The sequence below is a fragment of the Colletes latitarsis genome, chromosome 10, assembly GCF_051014445.1.
Source record: "Colletes latitarsis isolate SP2378_abdomen chromosome 10, iyColLati1, whole genome shotgun sequence".
Lineage (NCBI taxonomy): Eukaryota > Metazoa > Arthropoda > Insecta > Hymenoptera > Colletidae > Colletes > Colletes latitarsis.
The window spans coordinates 22,490,856-22,518,845 of record NC_135143.1 but is presented as its reverse complement, the minus strand read 5'-3'; the positions used below and the strand labels follow the sequence as shown (position 1 = coordinate 22,518,845).

The 27,990-nt window shown below is 38.4% G+C and overlaps 1 protein-coding gene and 1 non-coding gene across 4 annotated transcripts; both read left to right on the top strand.

The window, feature by feature from the left end:
• Nucleotides 1-504: 504 nt before the first annotated feature.
• On the top strand, nt 505-27,990 carry LOC143346208 (sodium- and chloride-dependent glycine transporter 1). Of its 3 annotated transcripts, none has more exons than XM_076774107.1 (10): nt 505-1,027; nt 4,532-4,700; nt 6,258-6,536; nt 8,921-9,122; nt 9,492-9,685; nt 13,808-13,988; nt 15,770-16,007; nt 16,935-17,273; nt 24,798-24,950; nt 27,818-27,990. In XM_076774107.1, exons 1-10 carry the CDS (start codon nt 998-1,000, stop codon nt 27,956-27,958), a joined length of 1,926 nt encoding a protein of 641 aa, XP_076630222.1. In that variant the 5' UTR covers nt 505-997; the 3' UTR covers nt 27,959-27,990. The 3 variants fall into 3 exon arrangements, with proteins under 3 accessions (XP_076630222.1, XP_076630221.1, XP_076630220.1); XM_076774106.1 differs by lacking the exons at nt 505-1,027; nt 4,532-4,700 and adding exons at nt 4,935-5,850; nt 26,190-26,304; XM_076774105.1 differs by lacking the exons at nt 505-1,027; nt 4,532-4,700 and adding an exon at nt 4,935-5,850.
• Nucleotides 25,625-25,744, top strand: LOC143347276 (5S ribosomal RNA). Its single transcript, XR_013080571.1, has one exon. It is a non-coding gene; the product is annotated as a 5S ribosomal RNA (ribosomal RNA).

Sequence of the window (27,990 nt, the reverse complement as noted above, 5' to 3'; positions counted from 1 at the left end):
GAAAGACCCAGATTATTATATCGTTTCTTAATTACTTTATCGAACGGAAGAACGTCGATTTATCTAACAATTTTGCAGACCCGAGGTCGTCGTTTCGATCATTTACAGAATCGCGATTTTTAATTCTCGAAAAATCGCTAGAATTAAATTTCACAATATACTTCGCGAGTTTATTTTCAGTTCCATTTATCAGTCCGTGATTCCTTGCTTCCTGAAATGTTTTTCATTAAAGTCAACAGTATTATCGAACTTCTGATGCGTCGGCGATACCTGGGGATTCGATACATTATACGGCGAACGCTGTAAAGAATTTCTGAATGAAACAGGTTGATGGGTTGCTTCATTAATATCGTTCGCGAATCTATCGGACGGAAAGCCAGGGAAGCACGTTTTTGAATTTGTACACAGCTATCTGATTCCATGCTGCTTTATCGGGGACGAATCGATTATATCATCTTCAGGCTGTTCGCGCTTGATACACAGAAGCAGTACAAACAGAGCTACTTATCGTTGTAATGCGCGGTTAATATGGCCATCGACGCTCGAGAGTATCAATAATTAAACAAAACGTGAAAGGAGATCGAGTCGAACAAACATTCTTTCCGATCGAGTCGCAGACGGTAGAGGCGAAGGCACTCAGGATTCTCGCGCGAGCCGTTCGGGTACGGTCGATCAATCGATTCGATATCTCGTTGCGCTTTTAATATCGTATCGACAAAAATATATTTTTTTCCGCCGAGTCGCGGCGAGACTTTGCTCCGCGACGTGTTGTCGCGTTTGATTTGTGACCCGCGGCGTTATGAAGTGGATTCGGAAAACGCGTCGCGATAATGGCCCCTGTCGATTATCTCGATACCCGACGTTACACAGTTCTCAAACCGTCGCGAAGCTGTTCAGACAATCGCGATTGTCGTTTCGAAGAAGAGACGGTGCGACGCTACGTCGAACTCGCGATATATCGCTTCCGGCTCCGGGCTGAACTTCTCTCGTCCTAACCATGACGAACGCTAAGAGAGAGTCGCAAAAGGTAAGCCAAGAGCATATTCGCGATTTTTGTTTCACCCTCTATAACCACAAATTACGTTTTACTTCTGGGGGGAAAAAATTGTACGATATTGATAAATACCAACAACGAGATTTATATTGGAAGCTAGCAAACGTGACATAATTCTTTTATACCGATTGTTCGTAGGTGTATTGCTGTAATACTTTAATTGATATATGTTGACGATAGGATTAAATCAGACTTGAAAGATGTAGGTTATGGATTTGTGAGTTTAGAGTCATGCTGGGAGACGCAAAGTCAGCTTATGATTTTTGATATCCGGAGCCGAAGAATGGTTAGTAATCTTCTTAATAAGGAAATCTCTCGATGAGATTAACTGAATTCTTAGATACGTTTGTATATATGTAATCTTTTAGTTGTTGCTCTTTGATATTAGTGGTCGATCCGAGCGAATGTATCTGTGATTTTTAATCTCAACGTTTCGATAATTTTTAGGTCTTCTTTGGGAGTAAACTCGAGGATCGTGTATTTAATTTTTAGTTCTAGACAATCGTTTAATTTTTATAATCGTGATGGGAACCTTGGAGCCTGCGTGTGTTTGTGAATGTTAAAAATACAATCTCAACATTGAGATTGAAAATCATAGACACTCTCATTCGATCTAACCATTTCTACATAAATCTTAAGGTACTTTTTAGAGCGTCAAGAGTCAATTACATGCACATTCTTCAAACAATTTTAACCCTAAGGTGACTTAGTTTGGACGCGTTGGGGGGATTTTTAGAACTTTGGAGGCGCGACACGGTGTCCTCCCACGCCTTTCCGGCGTTTTGGGGATAGATACGTGGAGTCAGAGCACGAAATCGAGATGTCTTGGACGGCATTCGACTGGACTAAACAGTTCGATAGACGCAAAGTAGATAGCACGTGGGCAGCCTTATCCGCGCTGTGGTTCGCCCGGGGAGGATCGAACGTCGACGTGGACATGCGAAATTCGTTCATTGGCAAACAATGGACTGTCAGGTGTCGCGCGTATGGACGGCTGCCCGCTGGGACGTTCGATACGCGCGATACGGATATCGCGCGTTCAGTTCAAATCCTGTCCACCCCGAAATTCTGCATTTCGCGATCGAAGCACGAACAAAACGGGCAGCGTGTGTGTATTGTGCGATGGAAACTCGTTAGCAGCCGCGTGTTACGAGGTTCCTCGGAGAGCGGTCTTTGTGTTTCATCATCACGGGGATACTGTGCCGGGCGAGGCGCGATTCGATCGTTCGAATATTTCCCTAACCCTTTAACTGTTGCAAACAGTTGGGAAAAAATAGCTTCTTGTTTGCGAACATCGATTGCACGGAACCACTTCGATCCCAGGCGTCTTGCTTCAAATTTCCTCGAAGCTTTTCAATTATATATACGTTTATTATTTAAGAACCTATCGTGCTCATACGGTAGCTCACGAAAGTATTCGAACGCTTCTAATCTACATCATTAACAAATAAAACACACACGTTAGGTTTAAATTTTCGAAGTAAGATCGTAAGTAAAGTCACAGAAGCCTCGAGAATGCATACGTCCCAAGCGTCTCGCTTTAAAGTTCCTCGAACTTTTTCAATTATATTCGCGTTCATTATTTAAGAACCTATCGTGTGCATACATACGTATTAGGTCGTCCCATAAGTTCGTGCCGTTCGATACTCTGAAATTGACGAGGATAAAATTTGTAATTTAATGGAAAGCAAACGAAATTATTCAGTTTAGGGGATTTTCGAAATTTTAGGTGTATCAACATCAACGATTCATAGAAATTTGAAACAAATAGATATTATGTCAAAGCTCGATGTTTGAAATTTGTTTAATCGCATGAATATTTTTGTCAGCATATGATAAAATTGAATCGTATAAGAAGAGAAATACAACGATCTCCAGGCTTATTAATGCGTAAACAATTTGAAAATGTCAACATTTTAATAAGAAATCGGGAAGAGGTTTACTGTGTTTTTTAAAATCCATTACATTCGAGATACTTTTCTTCAACTGTCAGATTACCTACTTATCCTAGATGGCAAATGATTTGTTGAATTTAAAACGAGAAAATGTTTGTTCACCAACTTGGAAAGCCCAGTGGTAGCGAAGGGTTAAATCAGCTCGCGTCGATCGAACAAGAAAAGTTTTCGTTTTCTAGGCCGCGAGTATAATTATTCGCGTTAATCGTGGGAAGGTTCGCGGCTTCCGGTGGTCCCGCGGAAGCCGGAGGACCACGATTTGCGCGAAGAAAGCGAAACCGCGACAGCCTCGTGGCCAGCGAACGAGAATAATTGAACTCGCGTGCATTGATACGCGTACGGAACAATGGTAACAACGTTGTACGGAAAAGAACAACGTTCGGTGGATCTTATCTGTTAGCGGCTTATAGCGAGAGTAGATTAAACTACCAATGCGCGGTGCCGTTAGACTTTAGAGATAAATTCGTTCAATTCGAGCGTTCCCCTAATCTCGTTACGTAAATACCTTGGGCGGTCCTCCAGCGACGCGGTCGCATTCCCGTTGTCCGCATTACGTTCCACCAGTATTGTCTTCCCGCGGCTTTCTTTCCGTTACTTGTTCTCTCTCTCTGTCGTTGAACGAATGTACAGTGTGATCGTAAAGTTCCCGGCCTGATCGAACGGGTCTGTAGCGATTAGAAATGGAGCGGACGAAGCAGGGACGAGAAAAGGAAAAGGTGGAAGGAAAAATTGGCGTTTCATCCAGGGTCTGTTAGTGGGCTCATAAATAAGACATTCTAGCAGATCTCGGACGCTCGAACGTTCGAAAATAATGGAGAACCTGTGTACGAGGTATCCTAGTTATCGTGGTACAACCGGGAAGTGATTGTTTGTCTAAAAAACAAGTCGGGAATATACAATAACATTCGGTCGTGCGAACTTTCGTTGAGGAAATCCGTGGGATATGATTCTTGATACTTTTAACTGCCTTTATGAAATTGTTTGTGAAATCAACAATTTTTGAACAATTTAATAATACTTGATTTGAAATTTAAATCCTATCCAGACTCGTTTTCTTTAACGCTAGATACTCGAAGAAGTTTTGACCACTTCAATGGTTCTAGTGTTAAGAAGGTATTACTGTTTAGGCTATCATTTTTTCGGCCTTTTTTGTGATTTTGTTTTTAACGATAGATAGGCTGTTTTGTCTCGTGAAAAAATTTTACAGTTTTAATTTGTCAGTCAACGTGTTAATATCTTACCATAAGACAGGCTAAGTCTCAGATAGACCAGTCAAAAGTCCACTGTAATTCGATTTAGATACTACGATAAATAATTCTTTAAAAATCGTACGATTCCGGACAAAGTTGCAATTTAATTTATACAGATATCGTATGCACTTGAATTAGAAATTCATTCGAATGTGCTTGTCCGTGGTCTTCGACGGATTCCGGGTGCCTCGGTTTCGAGACTGCTCGGTTCCGTAGGCGCCTGACTAATAATTTATATGATGGAAATATGATGTAGATCGTGTTATTGGCAGGCGAGAAGGGTTTCTCTTGGGGTCGGCGGTGCCATGGTGGAGCTGTCGCAGGATCCTGAACGGGGTAGCTGGGCTAACCCCGTCGAGTTTGTTCTATCCTGCATCGGGTATGCCGTTGGCATTGGCAATGTTTGGCGTTTCCCTTACCTTGTATATCGTAACGGTGGTGGTACGTATGTGCACGTAGCTGTTGCAGCTGGTGAATAGTACACGAGAGCGGCGTACGTACACGCGTGTCCACGCAAACGGGGCCCTTGACGAGAAAAACGTCTGGTCGAGTTCGCTAAACAGGACAGTCACAGGGGTGGGGGGGCAAATGATAGGGGAGGGGCGGGCAAACGAACTGCTAGGATTACACGGAATGATTTATTCTCGTTCACGACGCGTTTTTCATGAAAAAAAAGGGACAGAGAAGGGAGGACGGAACGAAACGCGAACGAGGCGCGGTCGACGTGACGAAACGGTTAATTCGAATAATTAAGCGCAGTTTGGCAGCTCGTGACCGGAGCGTTCGGGAAATTTAATAAATCTTTCCTGGCTCGCGCGTGCGGTTATGCCTGTTGATACGGTCGCTCGAGCGGGGGGTTTTATTCGCGTAAAACGGTCGAAAAGGAAGGCGGCACGTCCGCGTTCTAAACGCTCTCGCTTTTAATTATTCTATTTTCGTTTTTGCTATTTCGCTTTATCCGTTCTATTTACACTGGCCGTTCCTCCGTTGTTCCGCCGCGCACGGCCGCTAATGAAAGATTGGGAACGAGAGGGGCGCGTGTATTTTAACGGACCGTATTTTATCGCGTTAATCAGGCACCGGGGGTCGGATAAATTTTAATTAATTTGCATTAGAAGTCCGCGGGAAAATCGGCCAAATTTATCGTGTACATTTACCTATCGCGGTTCACCGCGAACGAATATTAACGAGACATTGATCGAGTTAGAGAACGTTTCGTTTAGCAGCAATCGTAATCGATAGCGGTTCTCACGGTTTTCAATCTTCGGCGTTTCCGCTCCTTCCCCCCTCCCACTACGGTGCAACGATTCGATGCACTCGATTTCAATTCTCAGCCGAGGGACGCGAAATGCTCGACAGTATTTACGAATAACGCGAAAATTAAGGACCTGATAATCATCGAACGCGAAACATAGGGAATTCCGATAAACACGATTGACGTTTCGATGATGCTTGAGCTTTCAGACTAGTCGAAGCACGGGTTTGTTGACGCGAGTCTGGTATATCGTTGTCTGTGGGATTGTCACAGGCTCGGGATTCTGATGCGACAATCTGAGAGACAGGTGATTTTCTCTTCACCTTAGGGCAACAGGTAGATCCTAAATCTATCGTAATTCTGTTATTAGCATGCAATACATATATTACGTAGTGTGCGTTCAGATAATAAATATCTAAATACAGGGCTAACGCGGGTTATGATAAAGTTTTATTTGAGTAATTGACGATCGATGAAATCAACGTATAGCAATTTATTGAAGTTTCTCGTGTTGTGAAATAATAAGAATAATTATATTAATATTTTTAAACGTAGTTACATTAAATATCTAAGACCAGTTATTAATATCAAACGATTTAAATATTTACTTTTCATATTTATGTTTATAACGAAGTCGTTCGATTCTTCTAACGTCCAATTCCTCTACTAGTTCGAACGATAGAGGTCTTGCTGTGCTCTCGTTCATGAGAGATTGTTGTATACATTGGTCTTGTCTTTTTTAGGCGCCTTTTTAGTGCCGTTTATCATAATGTTGATTACAATGGGATTGCCAATATTTTTTCTGGAACTTGCGATCGGGCAATATTCCGGTCTCGGACCGAACGAAGCGTTCACGCGAATGGCTCCGGCGTTTCAGGGCCTCGGTTATTCCACCCTCGTCGTGATTATGCTGGTGATGATCTACTACATGGTAATCGTGGCGTGGAGTCTCTTTTATACGTTCGCCTCGTTCTTCCCGAAACTCAGCTGGGCCTATTGCGATAACGACTTCAACACGAACAGTGAGTATAGAACGAAACAGTCATATTCGTATTCCTTGTCAATTATTTATTTTTCATTAGTAAATATATTCGACAAACTTCCCTTATTAAAGGGACCAGGCAGTCAGAAAATCGATCTTTTCTTTTCGAAAGTAATACTCTTCAGAAATTAAATGCCAAAGTTTCATGACGTTTTGGTGAAAAATAAGGATTTGGGAGGTGAAAATGCTATAATACATGGTCGTTTGATAAGATTTTACAATAAAAAGTTCGACTTTTACAAGTTTACTTTATAAAACATTTTAAACTACCAAAACATTATCTAAAGGGGAAATTATTTATACCTAACCGTTTTTTTTTTAATAAGTCCTTACAAAAAGGCTCAATCTGGCTACCTGGTCCTCTTAATACGGTCGTCTCACATTAAAGAGTACACCTGAATTATTCTCTTAATTTGTATGTCATAGTCTATACATACATTGTATGTATAGATTTAAAATTAAACGAGATCATGCAAATTATTATTTATTAAAAAAGTAAGAAGGTTATCGAGGCGTTTCGTTTTTAGGTTGGCTACTCTTTAACGCGTTACCGTAGTATATTCGTGGTTTATTGTTGCTGTAAAATTCCAAGCGGTCGTAGAACTGTTTTAAACGATTGAACGACGGGAAATTCATTTCTTTGGAATTCAATTTTGTTACTCGGAATAACAAAAAGATATTACACGGAGGAAATAGTTTCAGTTCTCTTCCTTTACGGCATCTTATGTCGGTTTCTGCGTCTCTTTGCTTGAGTTATTGCAGATGCATATTGTATTTTACAGTAGTTTATGTATACGGGGGTTGTAATAAATAGTAGTGTCAATAGTAGTACTGTCTACGCTTCCCGAATCTTAGTAAGTCCAAAGTTTGATGCAAATTCTTTTGCAGGAAACGTTTATTGAATGAAAAGTTAAATTTGATAAAATGGTACATTTATTCGGTATTGTGTTTATGTATGTATTTCGTAAAATATTTGATCGACTAGAGCGGTTTTCAAGTACATTTTCATACGTTGTTTCAATATTTGTGTCACGAAGCGAATGATTCATCTGTTATTCGACTATTTAAAAATCAATAACGAATATTATTACGAAAATCTTGATTTCTAAAAAATTTCTTCGTCAATTCAAGATGGATTACTAAATATACAGCCATTCGTAGAGATAAGTACACACATTTTTGTGTGCTTTTCAAAGAATTAACAAACTGCTATAAATTTCATAATGTATAGATAAACGCGGAGCGGATTTCGCGTAAATTACACAATAATTTATCAACTTTCGTAGACTCCATAAAAGTTTGAACGCGCTCGAGGACTTATTGTTTATCCAAAGAGTACATCATAAGACGAAGTAATAAAGTACAAAACTGCGTACATTAATTTAGTCGTTGGTATCGAATAGTATTGATTTCCAATCGTGTTATTCTTTTCCCCTTTTCTAGCGTTAACAGTAATTCAATTTATGAATAATACAATTAGATTAGTCGCCAATATCAAACAATATTCCTTTCCATATATTATTATTGATTTTCATTGCATTAATTTTAATAATAATTTAATGAATAAATAACGATACATTTTGGATTATTATATAATTGCAACGTCATTGCAAGAAAATGGATACATTAAATTAAAGATTTATTAATCAATTGTATTCTCGAAATTGTGAAGCTTATATCCGTACGTTATCTCCGCACGATATATTATGCTTTTCTTATATTTAATCTTCCTAAATTATCGCTCGATTATTATTGTACTGTACGAGAAAATGAAAACAGACTGTGAAAAAAGCTCGAGACACATTGGGTTTGGGTACAATTTAATTCGTATAGCAAATCGTGATTTTTATTCGAAAAGTTCAATTTTTATTTCTTTTTTATTTTACGAATAATGGATGTCTTTTATTCGTCATTTGACGTTTTTATTTAAGTAAGAATATAGCGTCGAGGGACTATACTCCCACGAGCTGGCAGAAATTTCTGTAATCGGCTGTACTAAAACTCTGAATCTATCGTCGCTAAAACTCGCGTGGATAATAGGGTGTTCGTAACTGACAATGAATATCCTGTTACAAACGAAGTGCCTGTAAAATAAACGGGCATAGAACAACAAAGCGTCGGTGTAATTAGTCCTGTCTCGCGTTGATCGTAACGAAGTATCCGTACAGGAGATACGTACGATCACTTATCGCGTATAAAATAGGATCCTCGGTTCTATGACGCATCGTATTCTCTAAACGGCGGCTATTTCGTTTCAATCGGCGATACCGTTAAGAGGTCTTTGATGTTCCCTCCTAATTGCTACATTACCGATGGAACGATATTGATTGTACCTCGCAAAACCGATAACGTCCATTCAAACAGATTGTTATAGCGGACTGCAACAAATAGTGTGCCAAAAGGATCACAAGATTTTTTTCAATAAATCCTGCATGTCCATCGAGACGGTCTGTCATAGTTTCAAATATTACGACGGCGGGAACGTTACCAGCTGCTTCAATGGCAGCGAAGTGAAACCGATCCAACATCTTTACAAACGAGTGTTGTCTTCCGAGGAATACTTTAGGTACGATGGTAATTTGATTTGTATATCACGAACGATTCTTATTTCATATCGTAACGAATGATCTCCATTACCCTACGTTTTACTAACAGTAGAATCGAAACCACGATTAGTAAAATAAAAATTTTATATAATTTTGATAATTTCTGAGAAATATAATATCAACGATCGTATTCGGGTGGAAAGTTGTTTTACAATTGTTGGCGCGAGACGGTCGTTTCGGTTCTCGTTTGCTTCGCCCCCCACGGTGTACTTTAATCGGATGACGAAAACTGGCTTTCGTGCATCCAGGCTCTAGACGATAAGCAAGAAAATCGCGAAGAAAGGTAAAACGTGTAATCGTGATCGGATATTATCGTTGATCGAATTCAGCGACTACGTTCTGGGCTTGCGCGGAGCCACGTGGGAAAATTTCGGAGGCATAAGATGGGAATTGTTAGGATGTCTCACCCTCGCCTGGGTAATCTGCTTCCTGTGTCTGATGCGCGGTGTCCAGTCCATCGGGAAGGTCGTCTACTTCACCGCTCTTTTCCCTTATGTCATGCTTACGGCGCTACTGATACGAGGTAAGAGAGACGAGAAACGTTTTTCGTGTAATAGAAAATGTTCGATCGACGCGATTAACGCTCCTTTTTCTTTTTTACAATCACGTGGAATACAAAACGGTTCGCCAGATACAGAACACCTACGTAGCTTTCTTCCAGTCTCGAGATAAGGGACGGTAGTCGAGGTTAAGAGGTCATTCTTGGCTGATTGATCGCGTAGATGTAAACGGTTTGAATGTAAAAATGTTATCTAGACATTTCTTGGTCTCTTTATTGGACCACTATTACAAAAGAAATAAATCCTTCTGGTTGGTAGAGTCATACTTAAAATGTACAAAAGAAATAAATATAATATAAATATGATACTATGGACTATATAAAATCATAAACTAAATTGAACGATATAAAAGATCATATACTACGTGTAACTTGTTCAAACAATCCTTTCGAAAGATACATAGAGAGAACATAAATTATGGAGTTAAATTATGGATAACCGTAGACAAAATATTTTAAGAAACGAGAATATAAAATTAGAATACATTTATTTTATCTGAATTTTGTTCCACCAATCATCATATAGTTTCATTACACATGCCATTAATTTTCAGGTTAATTCCTTTCCTTCTTCACGATTTAACATGATTTTATTCGAATCATAATTTTTTAATTTTCTAATTGAACGAATTACAAGACTTTGGTCATTAATTCGTTGGAGCTTTCCACACAAATTGAATTGTGCATTAAACGACGAATTGCTGGGAAAAATTAAAAAAAGTATTGAATCAATCTAATAAATCTAACGTTTCTAAATTGTTTTTATTTTTATTCGTTGATCGAAAATATCGACAGAACGAAATGTAAAATAATATGTTGACACGTTCGTACGGACTAAATTGGATGCAATTAATTTGAAATGTTTTAACGGTACACAACAAATTTTTATCTTGTAAACAAATTTTGTACTATTTGTTAATCATTTTTATAAACAAGATCTGTACACGAATGTTTTTTGTTAACATTCCTTGATTGTCGCTTTATTGACATTTCCATGGTACACATTATAACAATACATTTTCATGTGATATTAAACCAAAAATACGAGTTAAAAATTGAAATAAAACTTTCGTTGTTTGTCGTATGGTAATCAAGTTTGCAATTACATCGATTTTCGTGGTATTTGCGTATTAGCGACTAAATAATGTGTCAGAACATAAATCATTCATAATGTGCTCCAGACTAATATTATGATCCGTGGAACGAAATTCATCGTGAATTGTTATTTATGTCGAAATCCAATTAATTCAAGTTGTAGTCAAGTTTGAAATACGTTACCGTGCAGTTTCGCCACGCAAATGTATTATACACGAAGGAAAACCGCTACGTACCCAGTAGTGAATTATTTTCGCGTCTTTATAGGTTGTTCCTATCGCGTGTCCCGTTAAGAAAGAACAAATTTAATATTGCAAAAGAAAATACCTTTTTTTCAGATTAAATCGCGACGAGGAACTAAGTCTATACCTTCACGAACAAGTTAAAAAGTAAATAATAAAATCAGCGTGATTTTAAAATATTATAAAACGGCTTTTATCGCAATTTCTTTAAGCTCTCTCTTTCATGGTTCGTTTTCAGCTACCTTTTTCCCCTATACATCCTTCGCAAGGATATTTATGTACACGCTAAACAGATACACTGACAATTATTTAAAGTTACTTAGATCTATCTGGAAAAATTATTATCTTTAGAAGACACAACAAATTTCATAATACTTAAATTGCAGTTATTGTATTTGAACAGTATTTTATTAACGTCTCGTAATACGTATAGACAAATGAGTATTTCGAATAGAAACTACTATTTAAGGGTAGTTTCTGGTCAAATCAATTGAAAAGTACGTAATTTCTACGAATTTAAAAATAAAATCATACACGATATGGTGAAAACAGTTCTCGAACTTTATTCTACCCTAAGTGAATAATGCAAATAAATTTTGTATTCACTTTTGATTAGAAACGCTAATTTAAACTAATTCAAAGGAATTCTCGTCTTTAGAAATCAAATTATGCATTTTTTACGAACAAACTTATTCAACATAGTTGTCATTCTTAGGCGTTGGACAATGCTGAATATTAAATTTTCCAATAGTTAGATCGGACGAGACAGTGATTTCCCAGTTCCATCGAGATCGTCGACTTTGCGATTTCCTTTCTTTCCACGGGGTCAATTGAAAAATGAAGTTCATCAATAGACGTCCAGTGGAGCGAGTGGTCTGGAAATCAGGATTATCCAAGCGTATCGTCCTATGCTTCGTAGAACCTTTGAGACAGTAGAGAGATTGCTCTCCAATCGAGTGCATTATTGCATCGTGCTTCAAGTATGTTTCGAATTCAAGTACCAGGTATAGGTTTCCTCTCATTTATCGGAATTCGATTTTCGGATATCCAAATATTGCTTTTGTTTCTACCAAATTGATAAGTTTAAACGAAAACTATGTATGGTCAGATTTAGAAGGGCGAATGTAATTTTGAAATCTCGAAAAATCTTTCTTCCGCGAAACTCGTTTCCAATTCGACGTTGCTTTTCCAAACAGTGTCCAAACTATTGGGTTGTAATATATGAAGAGTCTTGTCGAAGATTGCTTCGTTAATCCTCTAAAATAAACTTCAGTCAGGAACTTTGGACGACTTAAGGGCCTACGATAGTTTCCAAACATTTAAGAGCGAAAAAGCACGATCGATTGAAAAATTCTATTTACTTTCCTACTGTATTTATTCACGATACAAAATTAATTAACCGCGAAGATGCCAAAATTAGTGCACGCTGTAATCGAGATACGTGGTTTAAACAAGAAAAGGAACTATACATGTGCTACTAGAAATGCATTGGAGTCCTCGCCAATCAGCATGAGCATTCACCTGGAATGTCCATTCCACAAATCGGAAATCGAAGCGCACCTACACATTCGTAACAGTATGGACAGGGTTCTTTGAAACCGATTTACATTGATGGAAAAAAGATTAAAATACTTTTTACTTTTTGGTAAGCTTTGTAACATATTAGAATTTAAAACTGTATACAGTAACGTTTCGTTAAAAGTTCGGAATTTTACTTTGGTAAGAGCTTTAAAATCATCCCCCAACCACTCGCTTTGAAGTTTCAGCCATTTGTTCGTTGTTGTTTTATTTTCATTAAAAAGGACACAGTCGGTACCATCCCAACTTTAACGTGTTTCTGTACATTGGTAGAGTATAAGTCTCTGTTGCTTTGTATGCAATTTTCGATATAGGAACAATTAAAATGTTAAAGCTGTTCTTGACCTATGTATAATTTTGGTACCTTGCGCACAGAGTTGGGCGAATTTTAATCACGAATAACAAAACACAATTTTATACTCATTCGTTTCATTTAGGCAATTTCGTTCGTACGTACGTTCGAAAAATAGAATCCACGAACGGATATTGTTATTTACAGAATGGATCCAAAGTCTTTATTTGTTATTCGCGAATAAAGTTTGCTTAATTTTGGTCGTGTCCATTAATTCCTGTTATCGAAGTTGCCTTGGCACGAACGTTATAAGCAGATAGTTCGTACAATCGAGGTCGCAGGTTCGAATTCCGTTCATCGAATATAATCCTTTGTTTTAAATTGGTTTTATTTACATCCGCAACAGCGCACAAACATCAGGATTTTTAAAATATTTTGTTTGAAATTTTATTACTAATACCAACCAGATCGACCATGAGTATCAAGTAATTATTCGGTGAATTGTATTTCGTTGTGATGAAAAATATACGAAAATTTCTGTTAAACATAAAATGTAACGTATTGTACAGTATTTAATAACGATATTTTGAAAGCTATTATCAAAGATATTCTTCTATAATGCTTCGAATTTTGAGATAGGAAATTTTTCATTCTGATTCTTTTACTCGTTAGAAAGAATCTGTCACTTCCATTGTTTATTAATTAAGTTACTATACTTCTATCTTGTAGAATGTAAAATGAAACTTTTCTATATGTTTCAAAGACTGCATAAATTGTTCTTAGATTTAAATGACGTTTGTTAACTGTCCTAAAATTTTTCCGGGGCAATGTACGTATGCGTTAATACCATTAAACAATTAAACAATTTCGTTTGTTCAGGTGTCACGCTGGTTGGCGCCAGTGAAGGTTCTGCTTGGTTCATCACGCCCAATTGGTCAACGTTGGGAAACGCTAGTGTCTGGGCGGATGCTGCCTCTCAAGTTTTCTATTCACTCGGAATCGGTTGCGGATCTCTAATCACTCTCTCGAGTTACAGCAACTTCAGCAACAATTGTCACAGGCGAGTACGGAAGCGTAAAAAGTTCAGGCGCGATTAAAGCGTAATAGAAAACTCACATTGTCGAGTACTCGGTTGAACAACTACAAAAAGCAGTGAAAATTAGATGTTTAAAAATATCCCGTCGAACAAAATACGATCTAGGGCAGCTGTATATCCTGGCAAATTGACAGAACCGCTCAATGAAAATAATTTTGCGAGAAGTAATATTTTCTTAGTTCGGGTCACGAGGTTTGATCGACGCTAGGAGCATTAATATCTAGGAGCATTGGCGGTCGCGTTGCAAACGAAAATACATCCGCAGGTCGGAATTCCGTGGAACGAATTAACCAGACAGAGTTTCTAATTATGTAATTCCCTGCATAATGTTTAAACTACAGCGTCTGGACTCGCCAAGGTATTTTCGGCAGTAAACGCATACACGCGACACACACTCGCAAAGCGTCTGTCAGATGTTTCATTTTGCACGATGCCAGTCATAAGGCAAACCGTCCCGGGCAACGGTTACGTTTTAGTGCAACGATACACCGGGCCAGGAGCGTTCACGTCCTCGAAATATTGCTCAAAGTCGTAATTAGCATTATTATCCGAGGCTGAAGTTTCCCCGCGGCGATACAATTCGCTGCACGTTGCATCGCGTATAAATTACATATATATCAGTGCGCGTAGCGCAAGTCGAATGAGCAAGTGCCTGGTAGTATAATTCGTCGCGCCGGCTGGCCAAGTTTTACTGGCGGCTATTAATTGTTCTTCCTCGTCATCCAACTGTGTTGCGCTGACCTTATCGCGTGGACGCGCTTTATACAATTCCAGATGCTTCCCACGGAGACGAGGATAAAAAAATACTACCGCGAGCTGGTGAACTGGCGAAGTCGAAGGAACGCAGATTTGATTGGCTATGGTAGAATCGACAATTTACCAGCTTGTAACAATACACGCCGCACAGTTTGGTATTTGTCCCAAATAAACGGACATGCATATTATAAAATTTGTTCAATCTTCAAACTCCCATGATTTCGTTATTATTTATTGAAATTCGACGAGAAAAAAAGCATTTTAGAGTTTGAACTTTCTATTTTTGAATACTTTACACCAATTTTATCGAAACGGGTACTCAGAAGATAAAATTCAGCCTTAAGAATGTGTGCGTCAAATTGTACAAATTTCTTGATATTTATCAACATAGATAAGTGTAAACAATATAATAGTGTACCATCACTATTTACGTAAAGTCACTGTATTTAAGTGCTTCTACCTTCAACTTCGCTTGTTGCTTAGTGACCATTCCTTCCACTTATCGATACAATACAACGAACGGAGCTTTTGTTCGATAATCGGGATTCTATTGTATTTTACAATCCTCGTACAGACTTAAGAACCAAGGCAACCGGAAGCACACATGCTTGGATTTGGTTTAACTATTGACGTCGCGCAACAATACGATTGAAGGATTGAAGAAATGTAAATAGTTCAACAAGTCAAATGACCAGTCGTGGTAGACAAGACAGACTACATATTTTTTTCAAAAAACAAACAATAAGAATAGAAGTGAATATGGAAAAATTAATTGCACGTATACTGTAAGAAAATTCGTGGCGCAAAATTAACATTGTATGTGAAAAATTCTAAATGAAATTGAAAAAACGATCATTTGACCAGTCGTAGTAGGTTTAATGTTAAACATATTTTATGTTAGGTATCAATTGACCCTCGTATATGTATATCCACCGCTATCTAATTTATTCAACATGTGCTATTGACGCTTTTCCGTGTATTCTCTTCAGAGATGCGATCTTTGTCACGATCACGAACCTGCTCACCTCGATTTTCGCGGGTTTCGTGATATTCTCGATCCTGGGATTCCTCGCCCACGAGATGCAGATGGAGATCCACGAAGTGGTCCAAAGCGGCGCGGGATTGGCTTTTATCGCGTACCCGGAAGCCGTGGTGCGGATGCTTTGGCCAAACGTCTGGGCGGTCCTCTTCTTTATCATGTTGTTCATCCTTGGCCTTGGTAGCCAAGTAAGTACATTAAACGATACGACGGGCTAGGGTAAAAGTAACGATCGATCGAGGGCGGGTTCCTCGCCGAGATGTTCCCCTTTGGCTTTCGTGGGGCTGATTTGAAAATAGGGAACACTTTTGAAATTAAAGGGAAACGCTGCGGCGGTCGAAAAAAAGGAAGAGTCGAAAGTAAGAAAAACGGAGGCAGACGGGGGAACCGCGGCGTAGACTTTGAAAGCGAAGGGCATCGTATTTCCATGTTGCGTAAACTTTTAAAGTGCGGCCTTGTTCTTTGCGCGGTGTTATTCCGCGCGAGAAAGAGCGCGTAAAAATTGTTCGTCCTACCGAAGCCGGTGGTAAGAAGGCGCCATTCAAGTGCCTCGTAGAGCCGGAACGCCGGTCGCTGTATTCGTCGAAAGAGCTGCGGGCGAAAATGTGCTTGCAAGTAGCCAGACGATCGTTCTCTGTTACTTTTGCATCGCCTCCTCGTCTCACCCGCCCCCGGGGTTCGTATATCATGGAAAGAGTTATGGTTTGCCGTCCCAGTGAAATCCACACCTTTCTTTTCGTCCTCGTCTTTCCTACCTTTTTTTTTTTTTTCCTTCGAATGGCAGAGCGCGGAAAGGTAAACGAGCATGGCAGGAAGAAAGGCGGGGAGAAAGATAGACACGGTTAGATAGAGCCGGGGTAAAGGGAGCGAAAAGAGCCTTTGTTTTCTGCATGCTCCTCTGTCCTCACTGCAGCCAGCACGCTGAAGGGTAATTAAGACGGACTGCGTCAAAAAAAAAAAAAAAAAAAAAGAAGAAACGGGAGATTTTCGGGCGGGGAAACGGAGGGGAAAGAATGTAAAAAAAAGGACTGTAGGAAAGGGTAACGAGAAACCCCGGCGGGCGAGCATCGAATCCCAGAGTAACACGGTCGGTCGTTACTTTTTACGATACACAGTTCGCAGGCGTGCAGGCGATAAACACCGCCATATTGGACCTGCGACCAGATTTACGAAAACACGAGAGCTACGTGGTGTTGGGCATATGCGTCACTTGCTGGCTCCTCGCTATACCGATGGTGTTCGACGGCGGTATTTACCTGTTCACGCTGATGGACTGGAACACCGCTTCTTGGGCGATACTATTGATCGGCGTCGCCGAGGTTGGCGTGGCAAGCTGGTGTTACGGCTGCAACAAATTCCTGCGTAACATTGCTGAAATGCAAATGCGGTTCGGCTGTTTACTCCACAACTATTGGTGGTTCAGCTGGGTCGTGCTCGCGCCTATCACTTGTCTGGTAAGTGCATTGCGATCGCAAACACCCAAGCGTCCGTGTCTTAACGCGATCCCGTGTCCGCTTTCGGATCTTCGGCGCACGGGCCGAGAAACTATGCCGAAGTTATTTGCTGATAATTAACCCCCGCAATATCGAGCTTGTTTTACTATTTCCGGACAACAACGGGAAGGCATTTTGAGCAGTGGTAACGAAAGGCTCGCTCGACAGTGCCTTATGGTCGTGTCTCTCCGACTGCACTATTCTGGGGACCCTCGTAAATCGTTTCTACGTTCCGATCCAGGGGGGACGCGATTCTGTTTACGGAAATACAGTAAGCAGCAAAACTGAATACACGCACGACATTTTAACAAATATAATTTTTTATTCAATATTTGCATGTAGAATGGAAGAGAATCTTTTGGCTTTTCAAAACAAATTTAACATTTGCGATATCATTATTACTTCGCTTCGTACTAAGTATTTTGTTTTTCTCTACGTACACGGAAGGTGATTGCGTTTTCGTTATTAAAAAAAAAGTGTTGTGCGTGTTTAAGGGTTGAGGGGATAGGTTTGTTGACACATTAGCTAAATAATTGAGTATTGTAGTTTTTTGGTAAAAATTCTTTCGCAATTTTATATTTAAAAGATTTTGTTACGTGTTGTTATAAAATATTTATATATTCTGCTCCCGTAAATGCACCCTCGACGAAGTGTACATTACTTACCGTCGAATAACGAGCAGCAACCCCAAATTAATACAGACCCACTACCGTGCTTGATAGTTGGAATAATCGTGATGAGTTTAAAACATTCATCGTGTTATCTTCGCATGTATTATCTTCTAGCTTGGGAACAATGTTTGAATATTAATTCGTCGCTGAACATAAAATTTGTTTACAAGTATCGTGTCATTTTTACATGATCCGATAAACAGTCTTACGCATTAATTTTGCCAATATGTGGGAACAGTGAAAAAGTTTACTGAATAGAAGAAATGGTTCTGGGAAATTTAGCAAGCGTTCCTATATTTATCATTCGATGAATAAAGATTTATATTAATGAGGTATATCTGTCTATAACTCCTTTGTATCAGATCATGATAAAAACATGTTGGACTCGTTGATAGAGTTTCAATCGAGAGCCCTCGAACTTGATTGAATTTCAGAGTTGCTTTCCTTCAAAACGAAGAGAATTCATTCTACCAGTTCGACGTATTTCCTTACATAAATGAAGCCAGTTTCCGTTCTAAAGTCATTGAATTATGTATTTTATTCATACGGTTACTGTACGCGATAATGGTGATTGAAATCGGGTCTAAAACTTCTTTATAAGTTATATTCTGTACTTTTGTCAGCGTGTAATTAGCTTCAGAAAAGCGTTAAAGAATCATAAATATGGAGGCGACGATATAGTTCTATTGCAATTTCTTCCTTCTACACTCTTTGTATACTCTTTGTTCAGTCTATTGTTCAGATAAAAAGTATTTCAGAATTTGCAGTGTTATAACAAGGTAAATTGACGTTAAATCGCATTCTCGTGTTCAATTGGATAATGTGTAAATTACGCTTATTTTTGATCCTGATCAAACTAATTCTACCCAGCTAGTTACGTGACCAGTAATGTGACCAGTACGTCACTCTACCAGCCGATGGTCGATTACCCCGGCGCTTTCAGTATTAATTCGATTCGTCGTTAAATAATCAAACGAATTTTCCGAATGATTAAACAAAACCATCCCGCGGATGCAATGTATATATTACCTACATTCTTTTGTCTTCATCGAAATAATCCCACCTCGTCAGTTACGTGACCCAGTACGTCACTCTATTAGTTGATGGTCTATTACCCCAGTGTTTTCAGTATTAATTCGATTCGTCGTTAAATAATCAAACGAATCTTCCGAATGATTAAACAAAACCATCCCGTTAACACGAGTGCTCGGTTTAGTGGCATACTTTTGTTAATTGTATAATCTATACTTTTTGTTCATCTCATCGTAATAGATTAAACCACATACTACGTACTTATTTTATTAATCAAACGGTTTAATCGAGTCGCGATGGACGTTTCGACCATTTTCTCCAGTCATCAATAACTCGAAAAGCAGCTCTTCAATTCTCCTATTTCGATCAGTGATCCCGATTGCACCTAGCACAATAAATAATTTAAAAGTCGAAAATTATAGAAAAAAAAAAATAAAATGGCAACGTCGGGTTCAAGGGATTAAGCAAAACTTGCTCGCGGACATAAGCGTTCATTCGCTGATTGTGTACCACCATCTTCCCGGCGCTCGCCTTACGGTTAAGACGTTAATCCTGCCTCCATCCGGTTGCGTTCTCACTGACGGTATTACCGCGGATTTGCTTTCCGGTCCACAAGTATTTAGCGCGACGGTCGTACTCCATTATTGATTTTCCGTTTGTTTTATACTTTTTTCCGCGGCTCTCTGTCGCTTTTCTTTTTTTCTTTTTTTTTTTCCTCCCTGGCTCCCTCCTCCCCCTCTGCATCTCGTTTAGCAAATGACCTCGCAGTCGGCGCAAGCCCTTCTCGCGCGTGTGGGCGCGTTGCGTACCCGCGAGGCTATTGAAAAAAATCGTACCCTAAATAATTATGATTCGTCGTGGGCGGGCCTCCACCCCTCGACGGACACAAATTCGCGAGAATCTGGATCACCAAACATCCACGGTGCCTCGACGAAGCACCGAAGTAATGATTATTCGCGGCGCTCTCGGCGATTTTCGTCATTACGTCGAGCATCGGTCGGAAAAGATTTCGAACCGTCGTTATTCAGCTCCCATCGTAACACGCCCATCGACGTCCCATCCACTCGATCTTCGACCCTACGCTGGAGAGTCCTGAGTGCCAGACTTGGGTCAGCCGAAACGATCGATCATTTTATGGAGGGCGATCGTTTTTGGCCGCTGGTCAGTTCGACGCGTCACTCGTCTTCTTCGACCAACCCTTTCGATTCGGTCTGCATTAATTTCTGCTCTCGTGTACGGGTTTGGTGTATAATATTTATTTTTGATTAAGGGGAGATATCCTTTAATAGAGGCGGAAAAAACAAATTTAGAATTGAAATAAGAATGTAGATGTTGGCGCAGATTTACGAAAAGAAAGTAGGGAGTTAGTGGAAAAGCGATTGGAAGTAATACGTAATAGGTTTAAACAATCGTTGTATGTGTCGCGACGGTAAATAAAAAATGTTGATTCTACAATTCAGAATATTGTTATAAATATTAATATTAAAACAGTTATTTTTTCTCACGTTTTATGTTACAATTATGTTTCCACATTGTTCGTGTAATTGAATATTTACCTAACGATAAATTATACTAATCTCGTTCGCTGCGTTTCCCGATTAATCAATAGTCATAATGATAATCTGGTTAAAATCGTCATAACGATAATGAAGATTTAGTACTCGTCGCGACGAACGTTAGTATTTACCAGCGCGGGCTGGCTTAAACGGTCAGATTTTATTTCTGTCGGGCTGAGGATGTCATAAAGAATGCATAATGCTCGCTCGCGCGTTTTTTCACTTCTTGGTAATGCAACTTACATTTCACCAAGAACATCGTGGAAATAACAGTGTCGTCCCTTTTGTTTGTTCTCTGCGTTAAAAACCTTTTGTCAACGACACTTCCCTTCTAAAAAAGAATGGCGACGGTTTAAAATGCCTCCATTTACAGAAACTGTACCGCGGCAAATAATTAATCGTAATTCGGCGCAGTGAAAATGGAAGTTACCGGGGAATATTGAAAAGCTGTGATTACGGAGTACTTATACAAATCGACGAGAAAGAATAATTGTCGACGTCCGCACTGTCGTTTTCATTTTCCATCGCGACTCTGAAAGTAACGTTACGTCACGTGCGTATTCATTGTGCACGTGCGTGCTCGGAATGACACTAGCTCGAGGGGATGATCGCTTTAATGAGGTACAACTACTCATCCTTTTCTTTACGCTGTTTCTCCGTTCTTCTACAGGGGTGTCTCGCCTAACTTTATTACGCGAAATATTATTTTCTGCTCTCAGAATTTAAAAACAATGTTTCTCTACATTTTCGTGATTTTGTTGAGGGTGTCGCACCGTAGAAATATTTTCATTTTCAGTCGAGGCTTTGGTAAGACTTTAACGAGTTCAACGGCCTACCGTTGAAACTATCATGGAAAATATACTGCGAGGCCTCTATTTTTTTACAATTTTTATTTCCTTATACAAGATGCAGCAAAAGTTAATTAATGCAATATTAACCATATTTAGGCTTTCTGAAATTCAATTACCATAATGGAGCTGGGCTTTTGTTTCGCACAAAACACTCGTTATAAAGTTTTTCATGTATGCCGTTATTCTTACTTCCCGAATTTATAAATTATATTTTATCGTTTTTTTACATACGTCTCCAACACAGCTATCTGTTCTCGATTATTTTGCTTTTCTTTTTATTGTAATATCATTTTATGTTTTCTTATCCGATATAATACCACGTCTTCCAATCGTATACCGAATTTTGCACATTGTTCGTAAATTTCCGCTGTATAAAGTCATCTTGAAACTATTGGGAATCAATAATTCTCAGTTACGAACCGAATGGTCTGTTTAAAAGGAAGTAATTTTTCAACATAAATTGATTCTGTTCGCTTACCGTACGCAAAAAATGAAATAAAAACGAGGGTTGAACGTACCAAGTAACCTCTATTCTCAAAGTTTTATAATTTTTTAAAGCGTCAGGTTTAAATTGGACTCTTTCCTAGCGGGAGCTCCAAATATTGATTTGCATTCTTCCAATCAGAATATTCAAATTACCGCCTAACCTACCAAGCGATCCGACAGTTTCGAGTAGCTACACAATTTACACCACAAAAGCGTACAGGGGTTTTAAAGAATGATGAAAGTAAAAAGAATGTTCCAATGGTAACTCGAATACATTGCATAATCAATAACTTCGTGCACACGTTTCTCGTTTAATTTACATTTGAATTGACTTTTGCACGAAGAGGACCCAAATTTTATGGTCGAAAACATTTTACGATACGTGCAGGGTGTCCAATTATATTTTGTAGTATGTATTACAGAGTTCAGGCATCGTAAAAGTCATTCATGGACAACTTTTATTAGTATTAGAAAATTGTGCTTGGGAAGTTGTACATCTGGCAAGGCCACAAAGTGCAAACGTCGAACCCTGGGTTTATGATACGTCAATCGCTATTGAGGACAAAACAGTAAGACTCTAGAAGTGCACGTGGTCGACAGAAACGTAGAAAATTCATAACAATGAGGTAACTTGTAGGGCCTTCACCCGTTTCTAAATTTGTCGAGTGGTATATACCTACATATTCTCGGCAGATGTTACTTAAAAATAGCACGCTTCGATCTGCTCTATTGTACATTAAAATTTTTACAATCTCTCAATATAACGTCGTAATATTTCTCTAATTCTAAAATTAAAATATGTGCAGGTTATATACGTATTTGGCTGTTTTAGAGGAGTTTCCAAACTTCTATTGCGTTCTATTTTAGCGATCGTGAATAGTATAAAAATAACCACGCTACTCGGAGAATTATTTGTTGCTCTATCGATTATTCTGGGGGTATTTTAATATTGTTTGATTTTATAGAAAATGTTGAAAAATAGAAACTATTTGGGATACTTTATTAATGTACCAAAGATCAAAGTTTAATAAAAAAAAAAATAATGATTTAGTGCAAACATTAACGGATGGTCATGCTGATACACGAATTCGCCGTGTAATAGTTAGAGCAGTAGGTAGATAGTTGCATATGAGCAGCAGATACATTGTCGTCATAAGCTCCTAATACAAACAGCATATTAGTATACTCCCGGTTGCCATACTTTGCTATCAACGATAAATTGATATAAACTCATAGTTACAAGGTCTTAAGATTTACGGAAAGCAGATAACACCGTGCTATCATTCATGTTTACAAATACCAAGAAAAATAAAATAAACTAAGCAAGGAATAGACACTGTAGTCGATTCGTAATCTAGTGCACGCGTAATCTACAAATTTTTAAAATCGATTTTATTCTCTATTTTCAAATTACTTTTCCTTTCGATTCTTCTGATTCTGTCAAACACAACAGTTTTCTTAAAATCTTTCGGGAGTATATATTTTTAGAATTACCGCATACTTTTGTGTTAATAAATTAATGGAATTTTCTAAGATATGTGTCAACGACGGTGCAACGTTTCGAACCAATGTCCTAAATTCTTTTCGTTCGATAACATTTTAAAAATGCCCTAGTTTTTCCGTAAACAGACCGGAATGCCACTTTAAAATAACGGAACGAATCGATAGCATAATTTCTGTCCCGTGCACGAATCAAGTTGATGCCGGAAAAAGAATGGGCCTCGCTCGATCACGTTCTGCTTTTTGCCGACCGGTCGGATAAAAAACGAAAACTACACGATCGAGCTTTGTTTCGTGGCCAATCGAGCGCGATCTCCGGTTGAGTTATCGTCGTTTCTCGATAAGAGCGCGCGCGTGCTGGGTTCATCGATCATCTAATTTTCATACGTAATTACGCTAGCGAATCGAACGATTCGTTTCACGAGTTCTAGCAAAGGAAGCCTTCGTTAAATTTAAATCACCCCTATTTTTAAAATATTTTCCTTTACACCGAAATTAGAGTTCAGATATGTCGGTGAAAAGTGAATTTAAAATTTTATTTCTACATTTGTTTTTTATTTAAATAATTAGCCAAATAAAAAATAAAGTATAGAGTATAAAGAAAAGTAAGAAAAAAGTTAATGTAGATACAAATTTGACTAATGATTATAAGGAAACTTTATTATTGCTGCGAAGATTATTCTTACAAGGAACAGGCTCCGTCGAAACTTTGCAAGTTTGTAAAATGGTAAAAAATAATGAATAAATAATTCTTTTTTCGTTGCGGAAATTAAAATTTAAGGGAAGTAACATCCCTCGAAAGTTTCAATCTCCCGATACTTAAGAGTTATTAAATATACAAGAAAATCTTTTAAAGAAATTCTGTATAGTTTTTAATAAAACGTAACATAGTGTAGACACTAGTAAGCAATATTAGAAAAATTCATTCCGGTAATTACATAAATTATTACGTGTAAATAAGTATTCTATAACATTTACAGATACACATAAGTAATTTAGAAAATTTTTAACCGTAATAACGTTCGAGGTAATAAATTTAATTCTGCTTAAAAAGGAATGTATAATTGCATTTTCCAGGTGGTTCGGTCTATAAAAGTATTTTTAAATTATGTTTAGTAGGCCCCGTATCTGACCACAGTGTTTTATCCGTAAATGTTTCGGTTGATTCTATCTGGTAAAAAATATTTCCCGATAGAAGGAGCAAACATTTTCATTTCGTCCCGAACCTGAGCTTTTGAGTTATAAACAGCCTTCGGGGAAAACAGGGCGGTGTTTATTTCGATTAAAAATATTAAATTCTTAATTGGCCGGTGTACCACAAGATCACTGCTCCCGTGAGGTGTTTCGCCCCGAAGAAATAACAGTTTCTCTCCTTTTTTTCGTCCGCAGGGGGTGTTCGTGTATCAAATATGTACGTATCAGTTGGGTTATTATGGCACGTACATATTCCCTGACTGGGCGAACGCGATTGGAATACTGATCGGGCTGTCGACCCTCGCCCCGATGCCATTCTTTTTCATCCGACGGCTGTGGAAAGGACCGGTAAGTTTGTCACAGAGGTAATAACGACACCACTAAATCTCGTGAATTTCGATCGTTACGTAGAATAAGAGCATTAATTTGACGAATGATTGCCAGCAATTGCGCGTTGTCAAATCACGGAGTTCATGGTACGAGTGATGGGACACGAGTTGTACAGAGACAACGGCTGGAATAATGCTCGATAAACTAGAGATTATTATGCAAACCGTGCTCTGTTTTTACGATACATTTTCAGTCGAAATGGGTCGCTTCTTAGTCTTCTGAATTTGCTATGATTCCGAATGTAACAGCCTGTTTTAAGGCTCTCTTAACACGTTCGCTGCTATGCCACTCGAATTCGAATAACACGTACAGTGCAACATGTTTTCGAGTGACGATCATAAATTGGGTGCAGCACGTAACTGTCGTAACGATTCTGTAGGCATTCCCGATAAATTGACGAAAAAAGGTTTCAAACAGGAGTTAGTCAGACCTTACCCTATATTTTTTGTCCAAAAATGTGAAATGGGAGGCAGGAAAATTAGTTTCGTAGCTGAATATATCTATCATTTTATAGATTATAAATAAATCGTTTAAACTAGCATTAGCCGTATATATGATTTATTTATCATTTTAAATATAATTGAATAATAATATATGTGTATATTTTATTCTTATAAGCTGTTTATTTCTTCGTCAACGACCATACCACGTTGGTAAAGACCAGTTCTCGTCCGATCACTGAAGTTAAGCTTCGTTGGGCGCGGTTAGTACTTGGATGGGTGACCGCTTGGGAACACCGCGTGTTGTTGGCAATCTTTTTTTTTTTTTTTAGTTTTGGATTTAAGAAATTTTTAAAGCAAACTTATTTTAAGTTTTCGTGTCGATTAATCTGTAGTTAATAACTGAAAAAAGAATTAAATTTAATTCAGTTTCTTCGGGTTGATGATCATATAGTAATTAATTTTCGTTGCATATTGTAGAGGAAAAAATGACATGTACTCTGTAATTATTTCACATTAACAACCTTCTTTGTCGCAACAAAATCGCTACAAAGTATCTGTGCAGGAACAAAACAAATTAACGTTAGTTTTTATTAAAGCTAATCGTGTGAATGCAAATTAAACGAACCGGTGGACCATTGGATATTTTGTGCATTGTTTAATTTTTTACAACGAATTCTTTGCATGTTGTGCTTACCGAGAGACACTTTACACGCATATGATACTTGGAATTATGACGAATTGCAATTTTTTTAAGAGCCCTGTAGTGTCCAGCGTTGGTTGCCCCTGGGAGGTGTGCACCGTTTTAAAAGTTGCCCGTTTCGCCGTAAAATCTGACGAACTTCGAACGTCTTAATACAAGTTTTTCCACGGTACGTAGGTAATCGTACTTTGAAACGAAAAGTTTCGCCCGCGCTCCATCGTTCAGATCGAACCTATTTCTGCCGTACTTTTGCCCTTTTCCCGCTTCGCCTCTCTTGACCGCTTCCGCTTTGTGTTACCCGATAAATTTACTATTACTCTTATCTCCTCTCCTCCTGTTTTCGACTCCCTGCACAGTTCGAAACTAGTACTTGACGGTTCGCGGAGATATGACCAGCCAAACGAAGAGGAAGCGATCCTCCGCGAAGAAAACGACGCAACCTCTTGCGATTCGATACCTGTGATCTCTTTGGATCCATGTTAAAGTTATCAGCATCTCTTGTTTTTAAATTTAAACGATACTCTCATACCGTTTAAACTATGTCGTTGATAATATCGTACAGAAATAGTATATAAATATACTATATCTCTTTTATAAAATAGAACAACTTCGAAGAAACACGTTGATAGACCAGTATTTTCAACTTTATTTTTGTTTCGAAATTCTTTCCCTCTTGCAACAGTCTGCTCCATGAAAGATAGAAATCGTTCGAAACAATGAAAACAAAATTAAGAAGTGAGTAATATTTTCTGTACTCGGGGAGAAAATTGGAAAATGTTTCTTTCAATTATCAATATTCTAGATTTTTATAAATTACTTTCCACCAATATATAACGACATATTGGTTGCATGAAACAAACTGGATTAACCAAATGAAAAAGGTAATATGAGGAATGGTTCGTAACGTAAATAATACGGATTTATCGTGTAAACAATAACATAAATATCCATCGCAGTTATGAGTTTATAGTCGTCGTGATGGAAACAGGGTAGTATATAAACAAAATATGGCTTTATTGGAATATTAAAACGTAACGTTTGAATTTCTTGCGGGACCTTTTACTTCCTCTCGAGCACAATCCTATAAAAAACGTTCTAAAAAATATTTTCAAAAATTAATAATTCATATATTTTTATTGAGAAAATAACTTTTGTATGTTTCTTCGTATCCATAAATTTTCATTAATAAATAATTGATACAAATAACATTCTACGTTACTAATATAAATATACAGTAACCCATTGATAAGGTGCAGACAAACACGAAAATCCATTTTACTCCTAATATTCGGGATGACAATGACGTAACAGTATTTTTTCAATTACCAATTAACATACTTGAATAGATCCTGGATTCACTGTACATTATAACCGTCAGGATTTAGTTCAGTTGCAACGCACATTTATAGGGCAGACCAGACACTTCATGAATTATTCCACGAACGTGCTCCGTTTAAGGATTCAATCCGTTTAAGCAGCCGAATGATTCCGAAATTCATATTGGCTCTCGCAAACAATTTACGTACAGTATCCTGAACGAAATCCGTGGAATCTTTCGTCGAGCTTGACGGTCTGCCAGCGCAATCGGAACGTCGGTGCCGGAAAGTCAACCAGAATTGTTTGCACGAACTCGGAATAGGCGATTGTTCGTAGAATTTCACTTTTGTTTTAATTGTCCGCAGAGGGATTGGAGTTTGTTTCGACCCGCGAAGACGTGGGGACCAGCCGAGAAAAAAGGTACGGATAACGACACCCCATCCACGGTGTCCGTCAGAATGGCGGAAACGTCTGGGGACCAAACGAACATAGTGGACGTTTCATAATTTAATAAAATTACTTTTCTTTTTTTTACGTA